Source organism: Equus asinus, chromosome 23 (genome assembly GCF_041296235.1).
Source record: "Equus asinus isolate D_3611 breed Donkey chromosome 23, EquAss-T2T_v2, whole genome shotgun sequence".
Taxonomy (NCBI): Eukaryota; Metazoa; Chordata; class Mammalia; order Perissodactyla; family Equidae; genus Equus; species Equus asinus.
Window position 1 is genome coordinate 26,785,925 of NC_091812.1, and position 22,022 is coordinate 26,807,946.

Genomic DNA, 22,022 nt, shown 5'->3' on the forward strand with positions numbered 1-22,022 from the left:
GGTACAACTCTGTGTTCTGAAATGGCCTGTTTTGCATTAGCAGCAGAGGATCAAGATAAGAGCTTGGTCTTCCAAACCCCACTGTCTTACCCTGTGCCTCCAACTCCAAGCTGTTCAGTACCTTTGAGTTGTTGTCACCAGAGGGCCATGGGGTGAGGATGAGGCCGAAAGTCACACGGGGCAACTCAAGTAGTTTCCTCACCATGAGAAGAGCCATCTACAATAGAGAAGCCGTTGGAGCCCAGGAGGGAGGCCCAAGGATGGCAGATGTGGTGGAAGAAGTTGTTACCTGGGGTCTGTGGATCCTGGGGGAAGTTTGAAGCTCCCCCAAACCTGAAAGGCTGAGAAGGGCTGCAGAAAGAGTGAGCTGAGTCTTTCCTAACCCAAGTTGGGAGAAAGGAGGAAAGGCCAGGGAATCTCTAGAAAGATTTCGTCCAGCTGTTTGAAGAGGGAGCTGACAGTCAGAGCTGCTGCGCCTTTCGCTGCGGGAGAACTCCTCCCTTACCAGTGTCCCATGGACCAGACCCAGCCAGGTGAGCTCGCAGAGAAGAACTGCCCACTGAGAGGCATAGCCGCCTGGTCAACCTGGCTGAGCACATGCCCAGAGAAAGAGAACCAGCAGCTGGAAATCAAGATGTTGGCGGAGTTGGTTCCTTCTGGAGGCTCTGAGGGAATCTGTTCCATGCCTCTCTCCTAGCTCCGGGTGGTAGCCAGCCATCCTTGTCGTTCCTTGGCTTGACGCATCACTCAGATCTCTGCCCCCATCATCACATCATCGTCTTCCCTGTGTCTCAGGGTGTCCTCTTCTGCCTCTTATAAGGACCTCTCTTTGGGTTTAGGGCCCTTGCTAATCCAGCGTTATCTTACCTCCATCCTTACCTTAATTACATCTGCAAAGGCACTATTTCCAAATGAGGTCATATTCTGGGATGGATGTAAATTTGGTGGGGACACTATTCAACTCACTGGAGTTTGGAGGAGCCTTCTGTCAGGCCTGTTGGGTGGAGAACCATGGCAGAGAAACAAAAGCAGAGAAGGAAATGAATTTGTTCAGGAGGGTTCCAGGAGCGCCCCAGGCACGGAGATGAGGGTGCCACGGGAGATTCTCCACATGACTCATTGGTGGCCTTGCAGGACCACAAAGCCTCGGTGGGCAGGTCCCCTCAGCCCGGGCCACTGTGAGGTGGGGGATGGGGCAGGGCTTGGAGATGCCTGGCAGAGGGAGGCCGTGAGATGCCAGGAGGATAAAAAGGCACTTTTTGGGCCCTGTGGGTTGTGAGAAAGCTTTGTACCTGTAAGTCAGAGGAGTCTGGGGTTGAATAAGGACGTATTATTATGCTTGGCTATGAGAAGCTGATTTGACATTTGAAAAAACAATAAATGAAAATTGTTGAGGATCACGCCTTGCTAATATTTCATAAATAGCGGGAGACATCATGGGCCTAGCCTCCCCTGCAAGTCAGATTGACACGGATAGAACTCAGGGAAGAGTTGGCAGGTGGGACCTCGGAGACAAGGGGCTGAGAGCAGGAGGGGTCCTTGGGCAGGGGATGAGGGGTCGGGCCCTCTGTGGAGGAGACAGCCATGCGGGGACACATCACAGAAGCAGGGAAGGCCGTGGGTTTGCAGAGCTCAAATAAAGAGTCTGTGGAAGCAAATAGTAGGAGGTGAGGACGGACATCATTTTGACTGAATTCTGCAGACAGGAGGGCGCCGGGGCATCATCTCATGGGAGGACAACCTCTCTGGTCCGGACTTCTTCTCCTCAGTTGTGGTAAAATACACATTACATGAAAATTATTGTCTTACCCATTTTTAGGTGCATTGTTCGGTGGCGTTAAGTATATTCTCATCGTTGTGTGTTCCTTACTCCTTTTCATGTGGGAAGGGGGAGTGAATGTTGGTGACAGAAAGAGTCCCATGAGGAGGTGGGCCTGGAGTCTTGGGTGAGAGGGAGAGAAAGTTGAGTCCTCCCCAGCTTGTGATAAGAAGAGCTTCGGTTTTGCAGATAAGCGGACTTTCTGGAACACTGGGAGTAGAGCAGAGACGTCGTCCAGAGACAGATGGGCACTGCTTTCTGCTTTCTCCCCTCGAGGAGGTAGCCTTGCTGATGCTGAATTTGCTTCAAAAGCCAGGGCAAAGCCCTGCTAAACAGTCCCGGTACAGAAGCACCCAGATTTCTTTAGTGTCTTTACTACTATAAAATAATTTGGTAAATTGAAGATACTTTAGCACAACTTCTTTTCAAATGCATGGGGCATCCTTATATTAAAAGAGTATTTGTTGTGTATCCAACAGTCAAACTTAACAGGGTGACCTCTCTCTTAATTTGGTAATCATATTCTGACGAAACTTTGATATCTGGGTTAATTAAATCCATTACTTAGGCTAACTGTACCCGGTTATGGTGGGGTCTCTTTCCACTAGCCCATAACTCATAGGAAACATGCAGGCTTGTGCACACGTGGCCAGCCCATCCCCAGCCTCCCACTCTGCTCTGTCTCAAGTGCTACCAAGACAAAGCGCTCATGGCTCCCCCATACCCCTCAGGCCACGTGGAGCTCCCACGAGACCCTTTTCCCCCTTCAAAGCTGTCCACTTGCACCTGGTTTCCCCTACAGGGAAGGGGGTAATGGCTGACAGAGGGCTATATGGACCAGCCTGGTGCCCCCTAGAGGCAGCCGCCTCTCCTCCACAGTCCCACCTACAGAGAGCCCAGACGTTGGCTAGAAGGGCCTCCTGCAGAACCGAGGATAAGGGAGCCCTTGGGAAATCTGGGGTGCCCTACTCTCCTCAGGCTGCCCCCAGGCAGAAATCCCTGTGGGTTCTCCCTGCAAAAGGAAAACAACCACCAAGGCTGCATCCAGGATTAAACTGCCATGTCGAAAGCACATCATTAAAGCAAGCTGTGACCCAAATATTTGTTGTGGTGTGCTTAAGAGTTTTTCAAGTTATTGAAAATAACGGAAAAAGTGAAACACCAAAAAGAAAAAAAAGAAAGAAAGAAAGAGAAAAAGAAACACCCTAGAGCAAGGAATGTTGTTGGATGATTCTCTGGGAGTTGTGTAGCAGTTTTTTGTTTTCAGAAATATAAGCTTCACTGTGGAGAGGGAACTGCAGAAGTAGACACAAAGCATCATTGGCACACGATTTTGAGAGTTTAAAGGGTGGCAGGATGGCTGAGGGTGTCTACAGCCCAGATGGACGGGCATTTGAAATGAAAGACACGCCAGTGGGAAAGAGGAGTGCCTGAAACATGATGTTAAATTCAGCAAAGAGTAGGACAACCTCACGCAGCTCCTTGTATGCAAGGTTGACCGGCTGCCTTTTTGGGGATGTTGGTAGGATGTTGCCAGCTGCACAGAGCTGGCTGTTAGGGCATTGAGGAAGCTGTGTGGACAGCTTAGGGATGTGGGCAATTGGACTCAGTCCCTTTACACTCATTTGCTTATGGCTAGTGGAAGCGGCTTAACCTCGTATCAGTTTTTATACACTTCAAAGGAAATACAAGTAAAATTTAAATTTATAGAGCACTGTCCTCCAAGTATTTAATATTCTACTAGCCTTAGACGTAGCAGCAAAGATGTGTCTTCCACTAAACTCCAACTCTCAATCTCTCTTTCTCACTTTCTCAATGTCCCTCTCAAAGAGTGCGAATGTTTGGGTCTTTACCTAGGTTTTATTAACGTTGCGACAGACTCCAAGATAAAATCCAGACTGTGTGATTCTGGCTGAAACTATAGGTGTGGGGTCTAAACCAAGCGCCATGGAGTCTGGCCACTGTCAGTGGATGCAGTTAGAGGAGCTGTCACTAGGTGGCGCCATGAGTCATAGTGGCAGGAACCATATGGCCGGGCTCTCGCCAGTCATGGCTATTTATGGGCCTCGGTAAGAGTGATGCTTATTTTTCTATAAACATCGCACTGATATTGATATTGATATAAACCACCACCAACAATCATTAACTGATTTCAAGAACTGTTCATTGTATAAATGATATCTTTTAGCGTAAGGATTAAAGAATACCTGGGTTGGCATCAATGTTGTGCCTGCAGGAGTGCATTTCTAACTCTGAGTTTCCATTTTCTGTGTTTAGAAGAGCACGTTTCCCCTCTCAGTCGCATGGTGAATGCCTGCCAGTCTTCGCTACGGAGACAGTCACGTGTTCTTGGGGCTTGGTGTCAGACGCTGTCTTACACTTCTCGCACCACACCTTGGAAGAAGCGGACTTCTTTCCAGGCCTTCTATCTCTGAAGGCCCCTTCCTCCTGTCTTTAGAGAAGCGCCTGGCCGTTGAATTCTGTATTCCAAGGAACTTTGTTTTAGGTTGTAGAGAGCCGTTGGCAGGCAAGGGTACTGGAAAGAGTTCTTCTGGCCTCACAATACCTGCCATGATCTCTTTGGAGTCTGGAGGGTTTCACAGGCAACCCCTATCCCCAACTCCTTCCTCCCTTAAAAATGTAAATATTTTAAAATCGGTGGAGTGAGGTGGTTAACTGCATAGGCTCTTGGGTCAGGCACACCTGGGGTTACATGGCTGTTCCTCCACTGCCACCTCCTCTCTGAGCTTCAGTTTCCTCATCTATTAAATCAGGATATTCAAAGTATCTAATTTCATGGGTGGTTGTAATGATCAAGTGGGATAACGCTTATACAAGGTGGTCACGTAATAATGGCTCAGTTTATACTCGCTATTGCTCTTATTTTGTTAGTTCATTTGTATTTCTGCCCTATTTCCTTTATATAACACATTGGAAGCTACTTATATAAATATCTACCTTAAAAAAAAACGCTCAGTGCCAGCACAATTTTGAATTAAAATGCAGGCTGGGAGAAAAACAGAACACAGGAATTGTAGGATGTGGGTATTCATAAACTTCTACTGAGTTGCTTGGACTTAGCACATATTTGTTTCCGAGCTCCCCACTAGCTAAAGTGAAAAGAGAATCAGGTTCACTTATATGATGCCTATGGACTGCAAGACAAAACCTACCACTCCCTCAAGGAAGCATACTTGTTCTTGGTTCTTAATTCTAAAAATATACATTTGTTATATGGGGCATTAACTTGCAAATGCTAACTGATGTAAGGGAAAGTGACCCCAATAACAGCCCTGTATGAGGCATCCTAGGCACTCCTTTATTATAAGCCAAGGGAAAAGTGAAAGGCAGTTATGCTCCCCAGAACTGTGAATAAGACCAAGTAGAAGGCAGAATTGTGAGATAGCCCCCAAGAGTCACGCCTCCCAGTGTACATACCCTGCATAATCCCCTCCCCTTGAGTGTGGGCAGGACCTTGATGGATTGCAGCCCCATGATTAGATTATGTGATGTGGCAAAGGTGAAGGGATTTTCTAGATGTAATCTCTAATCAGTTGGCTTTAAGTTAACCGGAAGGAAGATTGTCCTGGGTGGCATGACCTGATCAGTGCATTATTAGAAGACTGAGAGGTAAGCAGAGTCTCTTGCTGGTCTTGAAGAAATAGCTGCCGTGTCGGGAGAGGGTCATGTGGCTACGACCTGAGGACAGCCTCTAGGAGCTGAGAGTGATTTTCAGGGGACAGCCATCAAGAAAACTAGGACCTCAGTCCTGCAGTCACGAGGAACTGAATTCTGCCAACAGCTTGAATGAGCCTAGCAGAGGATCCTGAGTTCTAGGTGACAATGCAGCCCTGCAAACACTTTGATTTCAGTCTCGGGAGATGCTGAGCGGGGAGCTCAGTTGCACCATGCCTGGCGTCTGATCTACAGAAACTGAGATAACAACAGGAGGTTGGTTTAATCAGCTAAGTTTTTGGTGGTTTGTTACCTGACAATAGAAAACTAATAAGATCAATGGCTGAAGTCCATCGCCCTTGGATAGATTCAGAATGAAACCTAGAACATCTAGGGCATTTCCCAAACTAAATTTAACGTAACATTAGGAGAGGGAGATGTTAATAGATGTGCCACAAGAAAAAGAAAACTTGTGTTGCAGACCCTGACTGTGCACGTTTCAGAGAAGGCCTTTGTTCTCCTGCTGGGGCAGAGTCAGGTTCTTTGGTTGTAAGCAACAGAAATCAGCTGGCTAATGCGTACAGGGGAGTTCATGGAAAGGCTACAGTGGAGGTCATGGAACGAGGAGAAGGCTGAAGAAACAGTGTCAGAATGGACAGGAACCTGGAAATTCCTGGGGCCTCCCTACCAAGAAAACCCTTGATGGCCCCATTGCCACCAGAATGAAAAAAAATTTCACCTTTTCCTTTCTCCTGACGCTACTATTATCACATAATTCTGCTCAAGATTCGCAGTCTCAGTGAAGTGTGGGTCTGGCGCTTAGCCGCAGGGGAGCAGGAGCCCTGAATCCACCTGCCAAGATCCACCGGGTAGTTCCCCCAAGGACAGTTGTAGCCAGAAGGAGAGAGAATGGATGGTGGTCCACCCCAAGGCAAAGGGGGTCCACAAAAATAGGATTGGGCTTGTGAATTTGGGATAGAATTGGAGCTCTTCCCTTTGCTGAGTGTTAGAAGAAAGGAAAATCGCTCTTACAAGAAAAGGTGAAGAATTTAGAGCCGGTAAACTCCACAGCATCAGGAGAGGGGGCTGAGGAAGCAGAGATGGAAGAGGGGTGGGACTGCTCAGATGGTAGAAGGCTGCGCAGCGTGCCGCTTCGTTGTGAACCCAGGATTTTGAGCAGACTGGATGCTCTGTGTCAGGGGCGGAGAGGCTGAGCTTTGTGTCTGTGCAAGTGAGAGCAGATACTGACCCGGAAGGCTTAACCCATGGGAAGCAGCAGAAAGCACGGAAGAGCTTCTGACTCTCACAAGCTGTGGAACCAGCTGGGGTCTGAGCCAGTGAGACCCTGTGAGAAAACGGGGCCCCAGCTTCTGCGTAGGCTGCGTGGGTTTGGCAAGTAGTGTATCCTAAATACCCTCTTTGGAAACTCATAATAAAATGAGCCTATTAAAGATGCAGTGCTGTGTCTGGGCGGCCCCACTGAGTGTTGTTCTCTTTGTGGGGGTTGCCACAGGCTTCGGACAGCTGGCGTTTGCTCAGGGCAGTAAGTTCTCACTAAAGCTTCATTTGTTGATGGAATTCTGTTGTAGATTCAGGCTGGGGTTTTTTATGTCATACTTGTGTGCTTTCTCATTCTAATGTTTGGTGTTCTGATGAAACACTCTAACGAGTGAATGTTTAAGAATTCGGCGTGCACAGTTACACAATTTTGTGAACTATACTGTGTCCTGTTAATGCATGTTGCTCCTTGATTTAATATATTTTATCAGTATTGACTAAAAGTAAAGATGTCATGTAACATTCATTTATTCATTCACACAATATTGATGTGCCAGCCACCACTCTGGGCACTTGGGGTGTATTGATGAGAAAAAAGAGACTAAGATTCCTGACCCTTTGGTGTGCGGACACAAACACACACACACACACACACTCTCTCTCTCTCGCGCTCTCTCTCTCTCTCAACTTCTGAGAAGTCTTGCAGTTGAAGAAAACTTGGATGACTGTTTCAGCCTTGTCTTAAATTTATCTAGATAAGGAACGTTTTCCTTCAGTATATTTACAGTATCCTGCGGGGTAGCGTTCCACACAGTGTAGCGCCCTGGGAAATGCTGACACAGCCATGTTGGGCTATGTGTCCCTCAGAAGAAACATCCATCAATATCGTTTGTTTCTGCCTTTGGTGAGAGTCAGGTGGCAGAGGGATTATTGATAAATTATCCCCCTGGGTCAAAAGAGCAAATATTTTTTGCCACTTGAAGGGACATTCATGTGCTTCCCACATCCAATGGGTAGGTGACTTTGGTGCACACGGAGGCCTTCGCTGAGACTGTCACTTAACTAGATGTCTGACCCATGTCTGCTGACAGGACCAGGATATTTCTAAGAGATTCTGGATCAAACAAGGTTGCAGTCAGAGCTCATTGGTCATTGTCTCTTACGGGCCCATGTCTCTCTTAAGCCAGGCTCTCTAGATTTATATTTGCCTCCCTGGGTCCCGGTGTGACACCTGGCACTCTCTCTGCTCTATGGGACTCTGGGGACTTGAAGAGATCCTGTCTCATTCTTTACACAAACATCCCCTACCCACCACCTCAGCTGATTGCTCGGTTGGGATTTTCTGACAGGAAGTATGAAGCTTAGTTAAATGTCTGTACAAGTTCAAGATGCTTGAGGAGGGAGGCACTTTGCAGTCATCCCAACAGGTTTCCTTCCTCGCCCTGTTACGGCAAAGAAACTCACATGATTGTGTAAAAGAATGGCTGAGTGGCTCTGCAGCATGTGGGCACATTCCACCTGCAATGGAATAACCTGAGGTCCAGAGTCCTCAGGGTCACTGATGAGTGTGTGATGAGAGAGGGAAAACAATTTGGGGTGATACCATCTTTTGGGGGTAACTGCCTATGATTTATTTTATTTTGAGGATATGTAAGACACAGGAGAGACATGGGCCAACACGTTGGTTGTGCTGATGATTTTTAGGGCCAAACCAGTAAAACCTTGACCCTGGGTCCCAGGAGAAGAAATGGCCCCTCATCCTTTGTGGTTCTATGCTGTGGCAATCCCTTACATCCTCAGCCAGGTATCATTCACTCATCCTCCCTTGGAAATTATGATGATTGCTTTGGGGCTCTCTAGAAAGAGCGATTATGGTGGGTGTGTTTTCCTTTGTACTTTGAAAGAAGGGCATCCACAAGACTAAATGTTTACTGAGCCTTATAGTGAAAGAGTAGGTTCTTCAGCTCTGTAGAATGCTAATATTGGAAAGATCACCCCCCGTGGCTCCCTGCCTCATTTTACCAATGAGGAAACTGAGGCCCTGGCGTCGAATGGATTGATCTAAAGCTCCCTATCGGTGGATGGGCTGAAGTGATTATCCCTGGTCCCTTCCTGCCTGAACGAAGCTTCTCTTACACACGTGTTTTCTCTCTGCGGCGCGCCCCAGCCTTCTCAGCCTAGGAACATATGCGGCACTTCAGCACTGACCTGCGGGGCATTTTAAACTGCAAGATCACCAATAAAAAGCACACAAATGCCAAAACATGGCACGAAATAGAGCGTGAACAGGACGCTTGTTCACTATATGAGGGCTGAAGCCAGAAGGCAGCCTCGGCTTGTCCCACCTCAGCTGGGAACGTGGGCGTTGGGAGCGTCAAATTTTTCACTGCTGTCTGCATGTCTGTAAATGGCTGTAAAAGTGCTGGAAGTTTTTTTTTTATTGTTGAGGTATAATTGACATATTATGTTGGTTTTGGGTGTATGTGAGTTTTGATTTGGGGGTTACAAATAAATGCTAGCGACTTGGTGAATTTGCAAATACGGAATCCCTGAATAATGAGGACCGACTGCATGTCTGTCTTATTTTGAGGTGGCATGTAAGCTGCAGGCGCTGAGGAAGGCCCAGGGAGGTGGATGGGGGCCAGGTTACAATCACTACCATCTGTTGGAGTTTACTAGGTTCCAGGCACCGTGCCGAGCACTTTGTACTTTGCTGGCTGACCGTAAGCCCATGAGCAGAAGTGTTGAGACCCAAGAAGAGCCCCCATCTTGCCTTGGTGGATCCCATCTTGTAAATCAAGACCCACGACCAGGGAGCATGAAGAATGCCCAAGTCGAGACAGGAAAGGCGATTCATATAACCTGACCAGCGGGGAACCAGAATTCCGAAGTCCCAGAATCCTGCTGTCCCTGGGACAAACGCCCTGAGGATGCAAAGGGCCAGGGAATACCAAATGTCCTTCTGTCCACCTCCAGCTTCCGGTCTGTCTGGGACCACCTGGTGCTACTGACTTTCCGTGTTCTCTGCTGTTTCTGAAGTTCACGTCTGGGCAGGGAGGAGGCGAGTGTCGGAATCACTGTGAGGCACACACAGAATTTCTAGAATTAGGCCTGGGCCTAAGATGGCCTTTAAAGAGAGAGAAATCCAGATGAGGTTCTAGCTCAGTGCCTTGGGAGAACTTTCTTTCTTAGTGTTTGTCTTTCCGCTCAGCCTTGCGCTCCCTGCCTGGCTAGTGTTCCTGAACTAACTCTTGAACCAAGCGTTCCTCCCCTCTGCGTTTGATTGAATAGAAAACCTGTTTTACAGGAGTTGGGGGAGGATTTTTTTGGAGTTGCCTTCAAGAGGCTTCCGCCCCGACTGCAGTGGCTTCTCTTGAGCGGCCACGGTGCCCTAGGGAGAAGGTGGGGACCTTCCAACTACTCCAGGGCCAGCCGGCTTGTCTTGGGTTTCAGGGTCTCTGGAAACATCTGGTCTTGGTCCTGGGCTAGTTGACACAGCATGGACTTTATGAAAACAAACAATGTAATATTACACCTTAGGAAACGAGGACTCATAGAATGGCCTGCTTAAGGAAATAATGAAGGAACAAAAGAAATAGGAACATTCTCTAAAGCTTGTGAAAAGGAGTCTGAATCAGAAGCCATTCCAGCTTTTTCCACTGGGTGGTGTTTTGTTTAATTTTAGTATATGCTTCCAGTCTCTGGGCAGGTCCACAATCCAGATGAGTTCTGGGCATTGCCCTTTGACAATTCTGAAGAGTTGGGGAAATTTACTTGGGTGGAATTCTCTTGTTTTTTATACTCATTGAATACATTTTTTGGAGGGTTGTTTTTCCACACCCTATATACCTGTTGCCATCATTCCCATAAAGACTGGAAACTTGAGCATAAAGACAGTGCTTTTTTGTAGCTGTAATCTGGTACCTAGCACAGTGCCTGGCAGAGTGTCATCCTCATAATTACGTGCCCACTATTCAGTGAGCAAGGGAGTTACGGTTACAGCCATGCTCCACTTGGGACACATTTAATTAGAATTTATCCATCTATCCAGGGCTCGGGGAACATTTCCTGAAAAGGGTCAGAGATTGAGTGTTTTAGGCTTTGTGGACCACGCAGGCTGTGTCACGACAACTTGACGCTGCCGTTGCAGTTGTGAAATCAGTCAGCAGTGTGGCAGGGCTGGCTGTGTTCCAGTAGAACTTCATTTACAGAAATACACCATGAGCTGGACTTGGCCCATGGCTGTAGTTTACCCTGACCTGTGTGAAAGCACACACAGGCACCAGACAAACCTTGGAGGTCATTGTGGTGAAGAGAAGAGACAATGAGAGTCTGCAAGTAGCAGAGACAAAGCTGTGTGTTGACCCAATTCCGTGTCACTTTCCACCTGAGCGTAGGAAGACCATGTCTCCCAGCCTCCTTTGCAGTCAGGTGGCACCTTGCGACTACTTCTGGTCAATGAACTGTGCGTCCTAACGGGAAGCCTACTGTGTTCAGACCTGGCCTGTAAAATGTCCAGCCTGCTGCTCCATGCTCTCTTCCCTCGCCTGCTAATTGGGTGCAAATACAGTCGTCCCTCTATATTTGTGGGGGATTGGTTCCAGCAACCCCTGGGTATAGCCAAATTTGTGGATGCTCAAGTCCCTTATATAAAATGGCATAGCATTTGTATATAACCTACACGCATTCTCCCATATGCTTTCAATCATCTCTAGATTACTTATAATACCTAATACAATGTAAATAGTTGTTATACTGTATTTTGGGGGGGAAAATGACAAGAAAAAAGGGTCTGTACGTGTTCAGTACAGATTCAGCCATTATAGGCCTTTCAATCCATGGTTGGTTGAATCTGCGGATACTGAGGGCCGACTGTAATCTGGTGCAGGACTTGAGGGCCCTGGGAGTTGGTGGAGCCACTGATGGAAGGAGCCTGGGTCCAGAGCAGAGGAGCAGAGTCCTCCCCACCCTCACCCTTGAGGCAGATTGCCTAGGAAGGAGTGTAAAGTGAACCTGTGTGTGTTGTTTAGACACTGAAATTTGGGAGTCGTTAGTCTGTCTTCTCTAATAATGCCATATTTGAGTTCAGATGTGGGTAAAGGAAAGAAATGGAAAATTAGAAGCTCAGAGCTGTTCTCCAGGTCTAACAGCCTCTCGTCTGGCAAACCTCTGGTTTTTAATAGGAAGGAAAGGAAATTAGGAGGTTTTGGTGCCCACATCTTCTGGAAAGTCTGTGTACAGGAAGTGGGACTGCAGTTTGGGTCTGAGAAACTTGGACCTTGAGGAGAGAGCCACCGGGAGGTAGGATGGGGGATAGCAGAAATGGGACCAGAGATAGGTAGCTTTTTAAAAAATTATGCATGAACCAAACTAACCCTTGCACCCAGCGTGTGGCCCTGAGTACAGTGGTCATCTCCATGCTGAGTAAAATGGGTTTCTTCGAGCTTGCCTAGGACCTCCCCATCCTAAGATAGTTTCTTTCTGTCTGTGGGTATATAAAGTAAAGAGTGATAGCTTCTATAATAAACCAACACCAAAACCCCAGTGGCTTCACAAAACAAGCATTTATTTCTCAGTCACATCCACCTCAATCCGACATGAGTCATGGGCTTTGCTCCACACAGTCGTTCAGGGATCCAGGTTCCTTCCACCTCGAAACGCCCCTCCTCTTGGCCCTCATCATCCTCTCTTTTCAGCTGCAAAATAGGGAAAGAAAGAATGGAGGAGGATCGCATGGGAGGTCTTCAAAGCCAGGCCTGGTAGTGATGTGCATTACTGCAGCCCAAATTCATCGCTCAAAACTCAGTTATGCGACTGCAAGGGAGGCCGGGAAAAAATAGCATGACCTGTGAGCCCAGTAGGAAAATAAAACAGGATTTGGTGGACCCATAGCAGTCCCTGTCTTAATGGGAAAACACTTTGAGTTTCCTAACAACCGACCTTACAAATAAGTCTTTGGAACCAACTTGTTCTCGAATTGAGACCTCGCCAGTGCTTTTGGTGGTGGTGAGCCTTGAGTTATGCCTCATTGTCTGGAAGGGCTGCAGACACAATCCGGTATGAAAGGGAGAACAGGATTTCTTACAGCTGATTGTGATGCTACAGGAAGCCAACAGGGGGAACAAAGCATTTATTGCTTTCCCTGTGAGAGGGGTGCGGGAGGGTTGGGGAGGGGTGTCTTTTCATCTGGGAGTCCCCCCTTCCCCCCAAAGCCTCGCATCTCTGGTCTCTCTCCTTTTTCTGCCCCCTGCCTTTCCCTGTAGGTCGTGGCCTTCCCAGCATCAGGGCCCTGTTCACAGTCATTCCTGGCTTTATCTAGGGAGGACCTGGGTGGGTCCTGGCATAGACCCTGTCAATCCTCCCAGCGGATTCTGCAGACGGCACAGGCACAAAAAAGACAGATCTTCCTCTTGCTGATTTGAATTGTCTCTCATAACACAATTTGGATGTGCTAAAAACCTACAAAAAGGGGAAGGAGAGGAAGAAGATGGTGACAAGGACAGAAAATCCCATCTAGCTACATAACATGACCATAGTGTATGGCCTATGGCCACATTCAGTTAGACTGGCCCCAAACAAATGATTTTCTGAGAGGCAACTTCCGTTGGCTAAATATACTCATTCCTTTTTAGGGGGTTGCAGAGTGGGTGCTACCAGATGCTGTTGGTAAATTGCACCTTAAATATATTCAGTTACCCTGGGACCTGACGGGGTTCAAGTGCTTTCCAGAGCATCTCAGGGGAATGAATGTTATGTGAAAAGTGATAGAGCAAAGAGCTGACCTGGCCCCTGCTCTTTCGCAGTGCCATCTTTGGCAAGCACAGTCAGGAATCCACATTCATGAATGCAGGAAGGAGGAGGACACATCCCCCTTCTCCTTACAAACATCAGGCCACCTCTGGTGGGAAATCCCCTCACTCCTCCTCAATTGAAATCTCTTCCTTTCTTCGATCCCATAGCATTTGTGTGTAGGTCTGATGCAGTTCCCACCAAAAGCATGTAATTCTGAAATCCTCAAGGGCCGGGCCTCGGTCCTGTTTATATGGCCAGGTGTCAGTCCTGGATCTAACATGGAGCTGGGGTGCGATCCTGTGCACTGAAAGATGATGGAGTCTGGCTGCCAGTGCCCAGCTGAATTTGGGACATTTAGGTCACTCCAACTGAGGCCTAAGCTGCTACCACCATCTGGACCTAAAGTTATAGAGGATTTTGCCACTAAATAGAATTGAATGGTCCAGAGTGTAAGATTCTGTGTATCAATTTGGATTTGATCAGGAAATTAGAGTCACTCAGAGTGATCTGGATAATGGATTTGTTGCAAGGATTGCACTGTGTGTAACTGTTGGAGCTGTGAAGGGGGTGTTGGAAGGCTGTTGCCTCTGTACATCTGGTGGTTGGTCAGCAGGGCTGGCAGTCGGGGAGAAAAGCTGGATGTGAAGCAGGTAGACCAAAGACAAACTGAAACCTACAAAGACAAACCAGAACCCATGAAGGCAAAACAGACCCCATGGGGACACAGTGGAACCTGCGTCTGTCTCTCACCACTTCTGTGTTGATAATGCAGGTGACTTGTAGAAGCTGGCATCCTTTGCCATGGACCTGCATATGTGTCCACCCCAGGACATGGAGAAGCTGCCTCAGGACTTAGAGAAGCTGAAGAAGATCTGAGGAGGTGGGGGCTGAGGCCACTGGGAGCCCAGCTGCTGTCCTGAGCCGATGAGGTTGCCCAGAAGGTTAGCCACAGTGCACGTAGCTGAAGCAGAGCTCTGACCTTCGGAGCGTGATGGCATTGTTTTGCCTCTGATCCCCAAAATCTCTTTCAGATTTCTCTTGTGGCCAACCCTAACCCAGAACCATACAGGGAAGGGAGTTCTGGGAAACGTCATTACAGCTTAGCCAAGTTGACACAATACAAGGCCACAGATTCAATCTCTCACTCAATTACATTATTAACACTCATTGTAGCTGTAGATGCTTCTGCCAAAGTACTTTATCCCAGGAGCCTTTAGAAAGAGTCTTTTTTTGTGAAACCCACTGAAGTTTTGACTGACAGGAAAAGATAAAGTAACTAGGCCTTTCATGCCAACACTTTGTGGCCAGTGAATTGTGTTATTTATTTTCATTGGAGAAAAGATGAGGAGAAAGAGGAGGACAAAGATTGGAGGAGAAATAAACATTTCTTCCAATCTTGAATTGGGTTAGAAAAGCTTACTTTCCATTCTGAGTGTGGTGGGAAATTGCCTTTCTACAAGGAGAAATTTAGGTAGCTTTAGACCAATGGTTAAATATTCAAATACCTGCACAGTGTGTGGGGTGGGCTGGTGGCGATGGTGGCCCGTGGAAAATGTGTCTCTGCTGGAGCCAAGAGTTACTAAAGAAGCTGGAAATTGATCAAAAGAAGCTGGAAAACCAAATTTTTATGTGAAATCTTAATTTCAATCATCATTTTTGTAAATATTCTAGGTGTGCTTGAAAAAGTTCTACAGTTATTTTGAGTACAGGGTTCAACATATGCTCCTAAGCTCAAATTTGCTCATCATGATGTTTGAATCATCTTTGCTGAATTTTTTGTTTATTCTGTCAGTTAGAGAGGTGTATTACAATTTCCTGTAAAATAGAGATTTGTCTACTTCATTATTTAGATCTAAGAAATTTTGCTCTATATATTTTGAGCCTATGTTATTAGCTGCATAGAACCTTAGAACTGTTCTTTCTTTCTGAACCTTTTCGTCATTTGAAATATCCCTCTCTATCTCTAGGTAAGCTGTTAACCTTAACGTCTACTTTTTTCAGCTTTATTGCGGTATTATTGACAAACCAGCCCTAAAGTCTACTTTTACATTTCTAGAGAGCCTCCTGCTTCTTTGGTTAGTGTTTTGCATGGCCTATCTTTTTCCATGTCACATTTTTTTGAAGTTGTCTTATCTTCTTATGCTTGGTTATTTTTCTTGGTGGGCTGGACACATCTGAAAAGAAAATCTGAGGGTGAGAAAGGTGTTTTCTTCCAAACTCCAAAAAGGAATTTCCTTTTATTTTGCCAGGTGTCTGGGGATACTCAGTTTCTGAGATTGTGATGATTCCAAGCTGAGTTGCAACCCCAAAGGGCTACCCTTTGGGATCCTAACTCAGAGCCAATGGGCTTCCAAGGGCCTTTTGCTCTTGCTAACCCTTAAACTTCAATCTCTGTCATCCTAGCCCCATGATATTGAAAAAGAGCTGTTCAACCTGGCAACTGCCCCATCTTGCAACTGCCGTTTCCAGAATAGGCAGGGAGAAAGGCTTCCCAAATGCTGGGTTCAAATCCTTGGATGGCATCTTTCCTTGTACTCTAGCCCAGTAATTATTTACTATTTCATTAGTTTTCTGATATTTTCATCCATATTTTTGAAAATGTTTTCTCCACCATTTCTAGCTGTCCTTAGTGGAAGAGTTGATCCCAATTTCCTAGTCTTCCTTTACCAGAAGCAGGAGTTCCTTGTCTATTTCCTATAGGAAAAACTCCTTTCTCTAGCATAGTTGACTGGCACTTTCTTTATAATATATTGTATAAGATGCTTTAAAAGCTGTTGGTTATGGAGCACTGAAACTTTACTTCATAATTTTTGTTTAATAGAATAGGTAGCGTAATTCTGGATCTTGATGTAGATGTTAAAGCAAGTAGGGGTGATGGTGCAGAAGTCGGAAATACTATGTTACAGGAAACTTTTCTTTCTTTTTTGTGAGGAAGATTGTCCCTGAACTGACATCTGTGCCAATCTTCCTCCAGTTTGTATGTGGGACGCCATCACAGCATGGCGTGACGGGTGGTGTGCAGGTCTGTGCCCGGAATCCAAACCCACGAACTCCAGGCCGCTGAAGTGGAGCATGTGAAGTTAACCACTATGCCACCAGGCCAGCTCCAGGAAACTTTCATTTTTAATCATATATTTTATTTTAATCTCACCTGTTTTTACAAAGTTTGTGAGATTCATAGGTACTACATATGACAATAGACATGACATATTGTTAGGTTGTATCGTCTAGAATACATTAATGAATATAAATTTTAATGAAAATGCTTAGCCAGAACTCTGGTTCGCTGTTGAGGGGAAGAACCCCCTGGTCAGTGAGAAAGTCAGTCTTGGAGGGAAAACTCTGGGCCCTGCATGCCTGGGCGGTAACGATGTAGGGGGCTCCCCTGCAGGGGATCTGGTGGAAAACCGGGCTGCCCACTGGGCTCTGGGTTCCAGCCAGAGGGACGTGCTGGGCTCAAGAGGGACTGTCACCAGGCAGCCATGGGGCCATGTGTGAAGTCAGCGAGACACCACTTCACAAGCAGCTCCTCACACTGTCACCCTGGGAATTTCTGAGGGCAACACACATGTAGGACATCTGTTTTCCATGTTCCTCCTTCAGAGCCGAGAAAACAGTGATTTTGTTTGAGAAAGGAAAAGAGGAGAAGGCAGATATGAGCTCAGTGTTTGAGAAACTGGTCATGTTTCCCTCTCTGCTGAGTTTGCTCCTGGAATACTTACTTCTTTATGACTTTTCTTTCTTTTCAATGAAATGAATGTGTTAGATGATTTCAATTCAATATGCTTCTCTAGCCTAGGACTTGCCTATGAACTACAGACCCATTTTGTTCAACTGTTTCCTGGATGTCTCCACTTAGATGTCGGCCGCCTCAGACTCAGCATGTCCTCTACCCAAGTCATAGCACTTCCCGAAACCTGACGATCCTGTTCCGACTTTTCCTCCTCTCTGCAGGAGATGGAGAAGCCTGTCTTACATGACACAAAACTTCTCCCACATTGTACAAGGGGCCCCCTGCTCTTAGAGGGTGTCACTGTAGAAGAAGTTTAATCATGCCCATAAAAATGCCTGCACTCCTGTGTATGAAACGATTTACCCAAGCCAGAGGGAAATATGCACAAAACTCCACTTTTTGTAACACAGAGACATCGTTAACTGTGTACAAAAGTCATTTATCTCATATTTAAACAAAGTGTATTTAAAAAACAGGTCAGTTTCTTCCTCATTCCTCCCTGCCCTTCCTGAATATTTGCCTCTGGAACATTCTCTAGGGCCAAGAACATACCCTCGTCAGGCCACTCCTGATCAGGTGACAAAAACCGCCTTCTCTGACTGAAGAACCTCCTGCTAAATGGATAAACCTAGTCTCCAGATAGATGGACACTAAATGCAATATGTGATCCTAGTTTGGCTTCTGGATCAGATAAAGGACATTAATGTGATAATTGGCAACCTTTGGGTAAGGTCTGAAGATTAGATTACAATATTGTGTCAATGTTAATTTCTTGATTTTGAGGATTATACTGTGATTATATATTCGAATATTCTTGTTTTAGGAAATCACACTGAAGTCTTTAGAGATAAAGAGGCATCGTGTCTGCATCCACTCACAAAGTTCTGGAAAAAAAGTGTATGTGTGAGTTGGTATGCGTGCGAGTGTGTACGCACACTCACGGAGGGGGAGGGGATGAACGGTAAAGCAAGGCAGGAGATTGTTAACATTTGGGCAATCTTGAAAGGCACAGAGGAACTCTTTGCACCATGTTCCCTACCTTTTTGTAAGTCTTAAATTATTTCAAAATAGGAAGTTAGAAAAAAAGATCTTGACAGGTGGGAGAGTCAACCAGGGGGAGCCAGTGACAGAGAGGAGACCTCTGAACTTGGAATTCTTCTGGGTCCCTTGAGTTCAGTCTGTCCCAAACCCAGCTCCCACCATTGGGTTTCTAAGAAGCCCCAGTTCTCTTCTTTCGAGGCAGATTGCCGGTAAACTCCCCTCACTTAGCTAACAGACCACGTAGTTCTCTCCTGGCGGCGCTCCCCTGGTTGCCTGAAAGCTCAGGTCTGTCTTTTCCCCCAGGAGCTTCCATGCCTCAGGAGCCTATGCAGAAGCCTGCATTCCTCTTTGTTATCTAACCGGGATCTACTTTTTCTCTCTATCCCCTGGAAGAGCCCAGTGCTGGGTTTATCTATTGCAGCGTGTATCAGTTAGGCTAGAGTAGGTTATGCTGCAGTAATGAACTGCCCCCAAAGTTCAGCTTACTTAACATAAAAGAGTTGATTTCTCACTCGTGCTGCTTGTGCAATGTGTTGTGTCAGGGACTCTCTGCTTATTGTAGTCGCTTAGGAAGCCTGCCTGATAGAGGTTCCATCTTGTCTCGTGACAATCACCTTGGCAGATGAAAGGGATTGTGGTAAATTACTCACTCAAATGTTGCTTCCACTTGCATTGCGTTCACCGTGAAGTACAACCCTACCTTGCGTTTGTGAGGAGAGGTAGAAATATTTGTACCATTCCTGATGATTCACACAGTGCTCCCTCTCAGCAGTCAAGCTGAATGTAGTAGTTAAATTTAGCAGAGCAGCATAAGGGGTGTGCACCCAAACAGCAAAGATGCTGACTGCCACCAGGGGCAGAGTGGGGAAGACAAACTGGCCAAGAGTCGCCGAGCATTTCCTCCTCCGAGGGACATTCCATCTTCTAACTCCTCTGTGCTCCCACCTGACCAGCACAGGCTTCTGTCATCCTGCCCTGGCGTTCTTTTGCTGTGACTTTCTGTCTGTCAGATAGATACATTTTTATGTGTGCCACAAATGTTTATGGGGCGCCTACATCAATAGAGGACACCTGTTATCTGCCAAGCACTACACTAGGTTCTGGGTTAAAGGACAGATAAGACCTTGGCCCTGCCCTTGTGGCATTTTCTGACTTGTCATGAAGACAAAGAGGAAAACAGAGACTTTAAATTTAGAGGGGAGAGGTAAGCCCAGGGTGACCAGAAACCCTCTGGTCCTATTTGGGGGAGAGTGGCGAGAGGAGGAGAGGAAGTGGGAGCGAGCCCTTCTGCTCCACACAGACACTGTCCAGCTTCTCCATGCGCCGTTCCCTCTGGCTGAGAATGGGGCAGATGATGCAAAATGTGCCAGTGGCTGGGATTAGGAGTCATGGGTTAAGAGCTATCAACGTGTCCTGTTTGTGCAAACAAGAAATGTTGATTAGGCATCTCCTTTAATTATAAGGCTAACTCTACTTACCTTTGGATGATACTTTACAGTTTATAAATCAGGTTCCCCTGAAAATCACTGGCTCCTTTTACAAACGAGGACAGCAAGACAGGTTACTTGTTGGGGTCCTTAAAAGCCCCAGCTGTGCTACTTGGAGTTCAGGGTCCTGATTCCCCGTCTAGGGCACTTCCCACTAACCCATCCGGCAAGACCTTGTTTGAGACTCTACACCCGGGATCCTCTACATCTGGGGGCTAGTTTATGTCCCCTCTTGATGGATGTGGCGCAAAGTCATGTTGATTTCATCACAGCCCTCCATTTTTCCCCTTGCCAAGTGAATCTATGAGATCTCCCTCTACTCCGGCTTCCTGTTGGACTATTAATGAGGATGAATGATGCAAGATAGGAGCAACGTTTCAGGGGGTACCATATACACTCAAGGAGATCACAGCCGCCAAACGGATGCTTTGCTGACTCACAGCTGCCAGTGAATAGCCAGCTCGGCATGATGTAATTGCTGTGAGATGCCAGCAAGATGGGAGAGCAAAGAACGGGCCGGCTGGGCTCCTGTCTCTCTCCGCAGGATTCTCTTGTCTGCTGCAGCTTGCAGCCAAGGACGGGATGCTGAGTGTCCAGGGCCAACACATGACGTGTTATGGATGCAGGCCAACCTTATCGTTTTCCTTTGCCAAGGTCTGGAATGATTTCTGGCCTTGTGCTGGCCTTCCATTGATTAAATGAGATAATGCATGTAGCGCCCTTGGCACATAGTAAGTGAGCAATAAATGGTAACTCCTCTAATAGTAATAATTACAGCAATAATGCTTTTAACAATTACTATAATAATAGAGCAATAATATGAGACCAATAACTATTTAATAATGATGGTAATCATAAATATACCATTAGAGCAATCAGTGGCCTGGGGGAGGGGGTTTGCAATGGGAGTGGTTCTCCCAGTGGGAAAGAGTTTTATCAGTGACGCATGATAATGAAAAGCAGATGTATGAGAACTCTCTGTACTTTCCTCCCAGTTTTGCTATGAACCTAAAATTGCTCTAAAAAATAGTCTATTAAATTTTTTTTAAAAAAACAATCAAGGAAAGAGAAAGAAAGACTGGTGGTTAGTTGGTGGAGGCGTTATTTTTCAGTTCTCTGAAGATAGTGCACTCCTTTATTGCCTGCACCAGCGTGGACCCACTTCCATCACCCCACCCTTGGCATGACATTAACAGTAATAATCGTTATTTTTCAATTGCTCCATTGGCTATGCAGATATTCAAATGAGTAGCACCTTAATGAGAAAGTAAAGTTCGTTAGTATGATGATGATCGATCATTCCATCTCTGTTCATGACTGGGTGTTGAATGACTGCTGGGACCAAAAGCCGCAGATCTCGGGCTCTCTGTGGCTCTCTCCACTGAGCTAAGCAGCCACATCATCGCCACTCAACATGGCTGCAGCTGAGTGGCTTGGCTGTGAGCAGTCCTTCTGAAGGGCACCTCCCACACCCCAGCACATGGGGACATCTTCCATGACCCACAGACCAGGGCAAGTCTTGTCCCCAAGTCACCAATGGGTTAGCTTCCTTTCCTTTGCCTAATGAAAGGTTCTCTTTCCTTTGAGTAGGAAAATGCCCAGCTAATCAGAGAAGTGGAAGTGGACAAGGTCTCTGCACTCTCCAGGGACCAGGTAGAGGCCATCAAGCAGCTGTGGCAGGACCCAGGAATCCAGGAGTGTTACGACAGGAGAAGGGAATACCAGCTGTCAGACTCTGCCAAATAGTGAGTACAGAGCCCCGGGCATGGCTGCCCAACCAGCTTTCAGGGAGGCAGGGCCACACTTCAGAGGAGCTTCTCACTAGGGAGAAATGAGCTGCTTGCTAAGATGTGGGCGCTCCAGGGCCACACTCCCTCCCTCCCGTTCTGTATCCCCCTCTGACTTCTTGGTGTGTCTCTCACCACCTCCTGAAACTTTCAAACCCCCTGTGGATCCCCAGATCTCTCTCCCTGCCCACACCTACCTGTCCTTGCTGTGTTCTAAGTCTCTGTCCTTTTCAATGATAGGCTAAATCAAATGTGGGGTTCCCGTGGTGGGATCGATCTCATTTAGGTTGCTGCAATGATCTGATCTGCTTCTTGCTTCTACTTTCTTCCTCTTCATATCTCTCTGCCTTCTGGTTTCCTGATCACTAGACAGCAGGTCCAGTTGCCCTAAAATTGGAAATCAGTTGAGA

The 22,022-nt window shown here is 46.7% G+C and overlaps 1 protein-coding gene across 1 annotated transcript in view; it reads left to right on the forward strand.

The window, feature by feature from the left end:
- The window catches only part of GNA14 (G protein subunit alpha 14), a 161,785-nt gene that overhangs the window by 131,218 nt on the left and 8,545 nt on the right, over window positions 1-22,022 (forward strand). Inside the window, exon 3 of the mRNA XM_014832702.3 lies at window positions 21,416-21,570. Within this exon, the coding sequence (XP_014688188.1) occupies window positions 21,416-21,570 (155 nt within the window). The remainder of the gene's footprint in view (window positions 1-21,415; window positions 21,571-22,022) is intronic.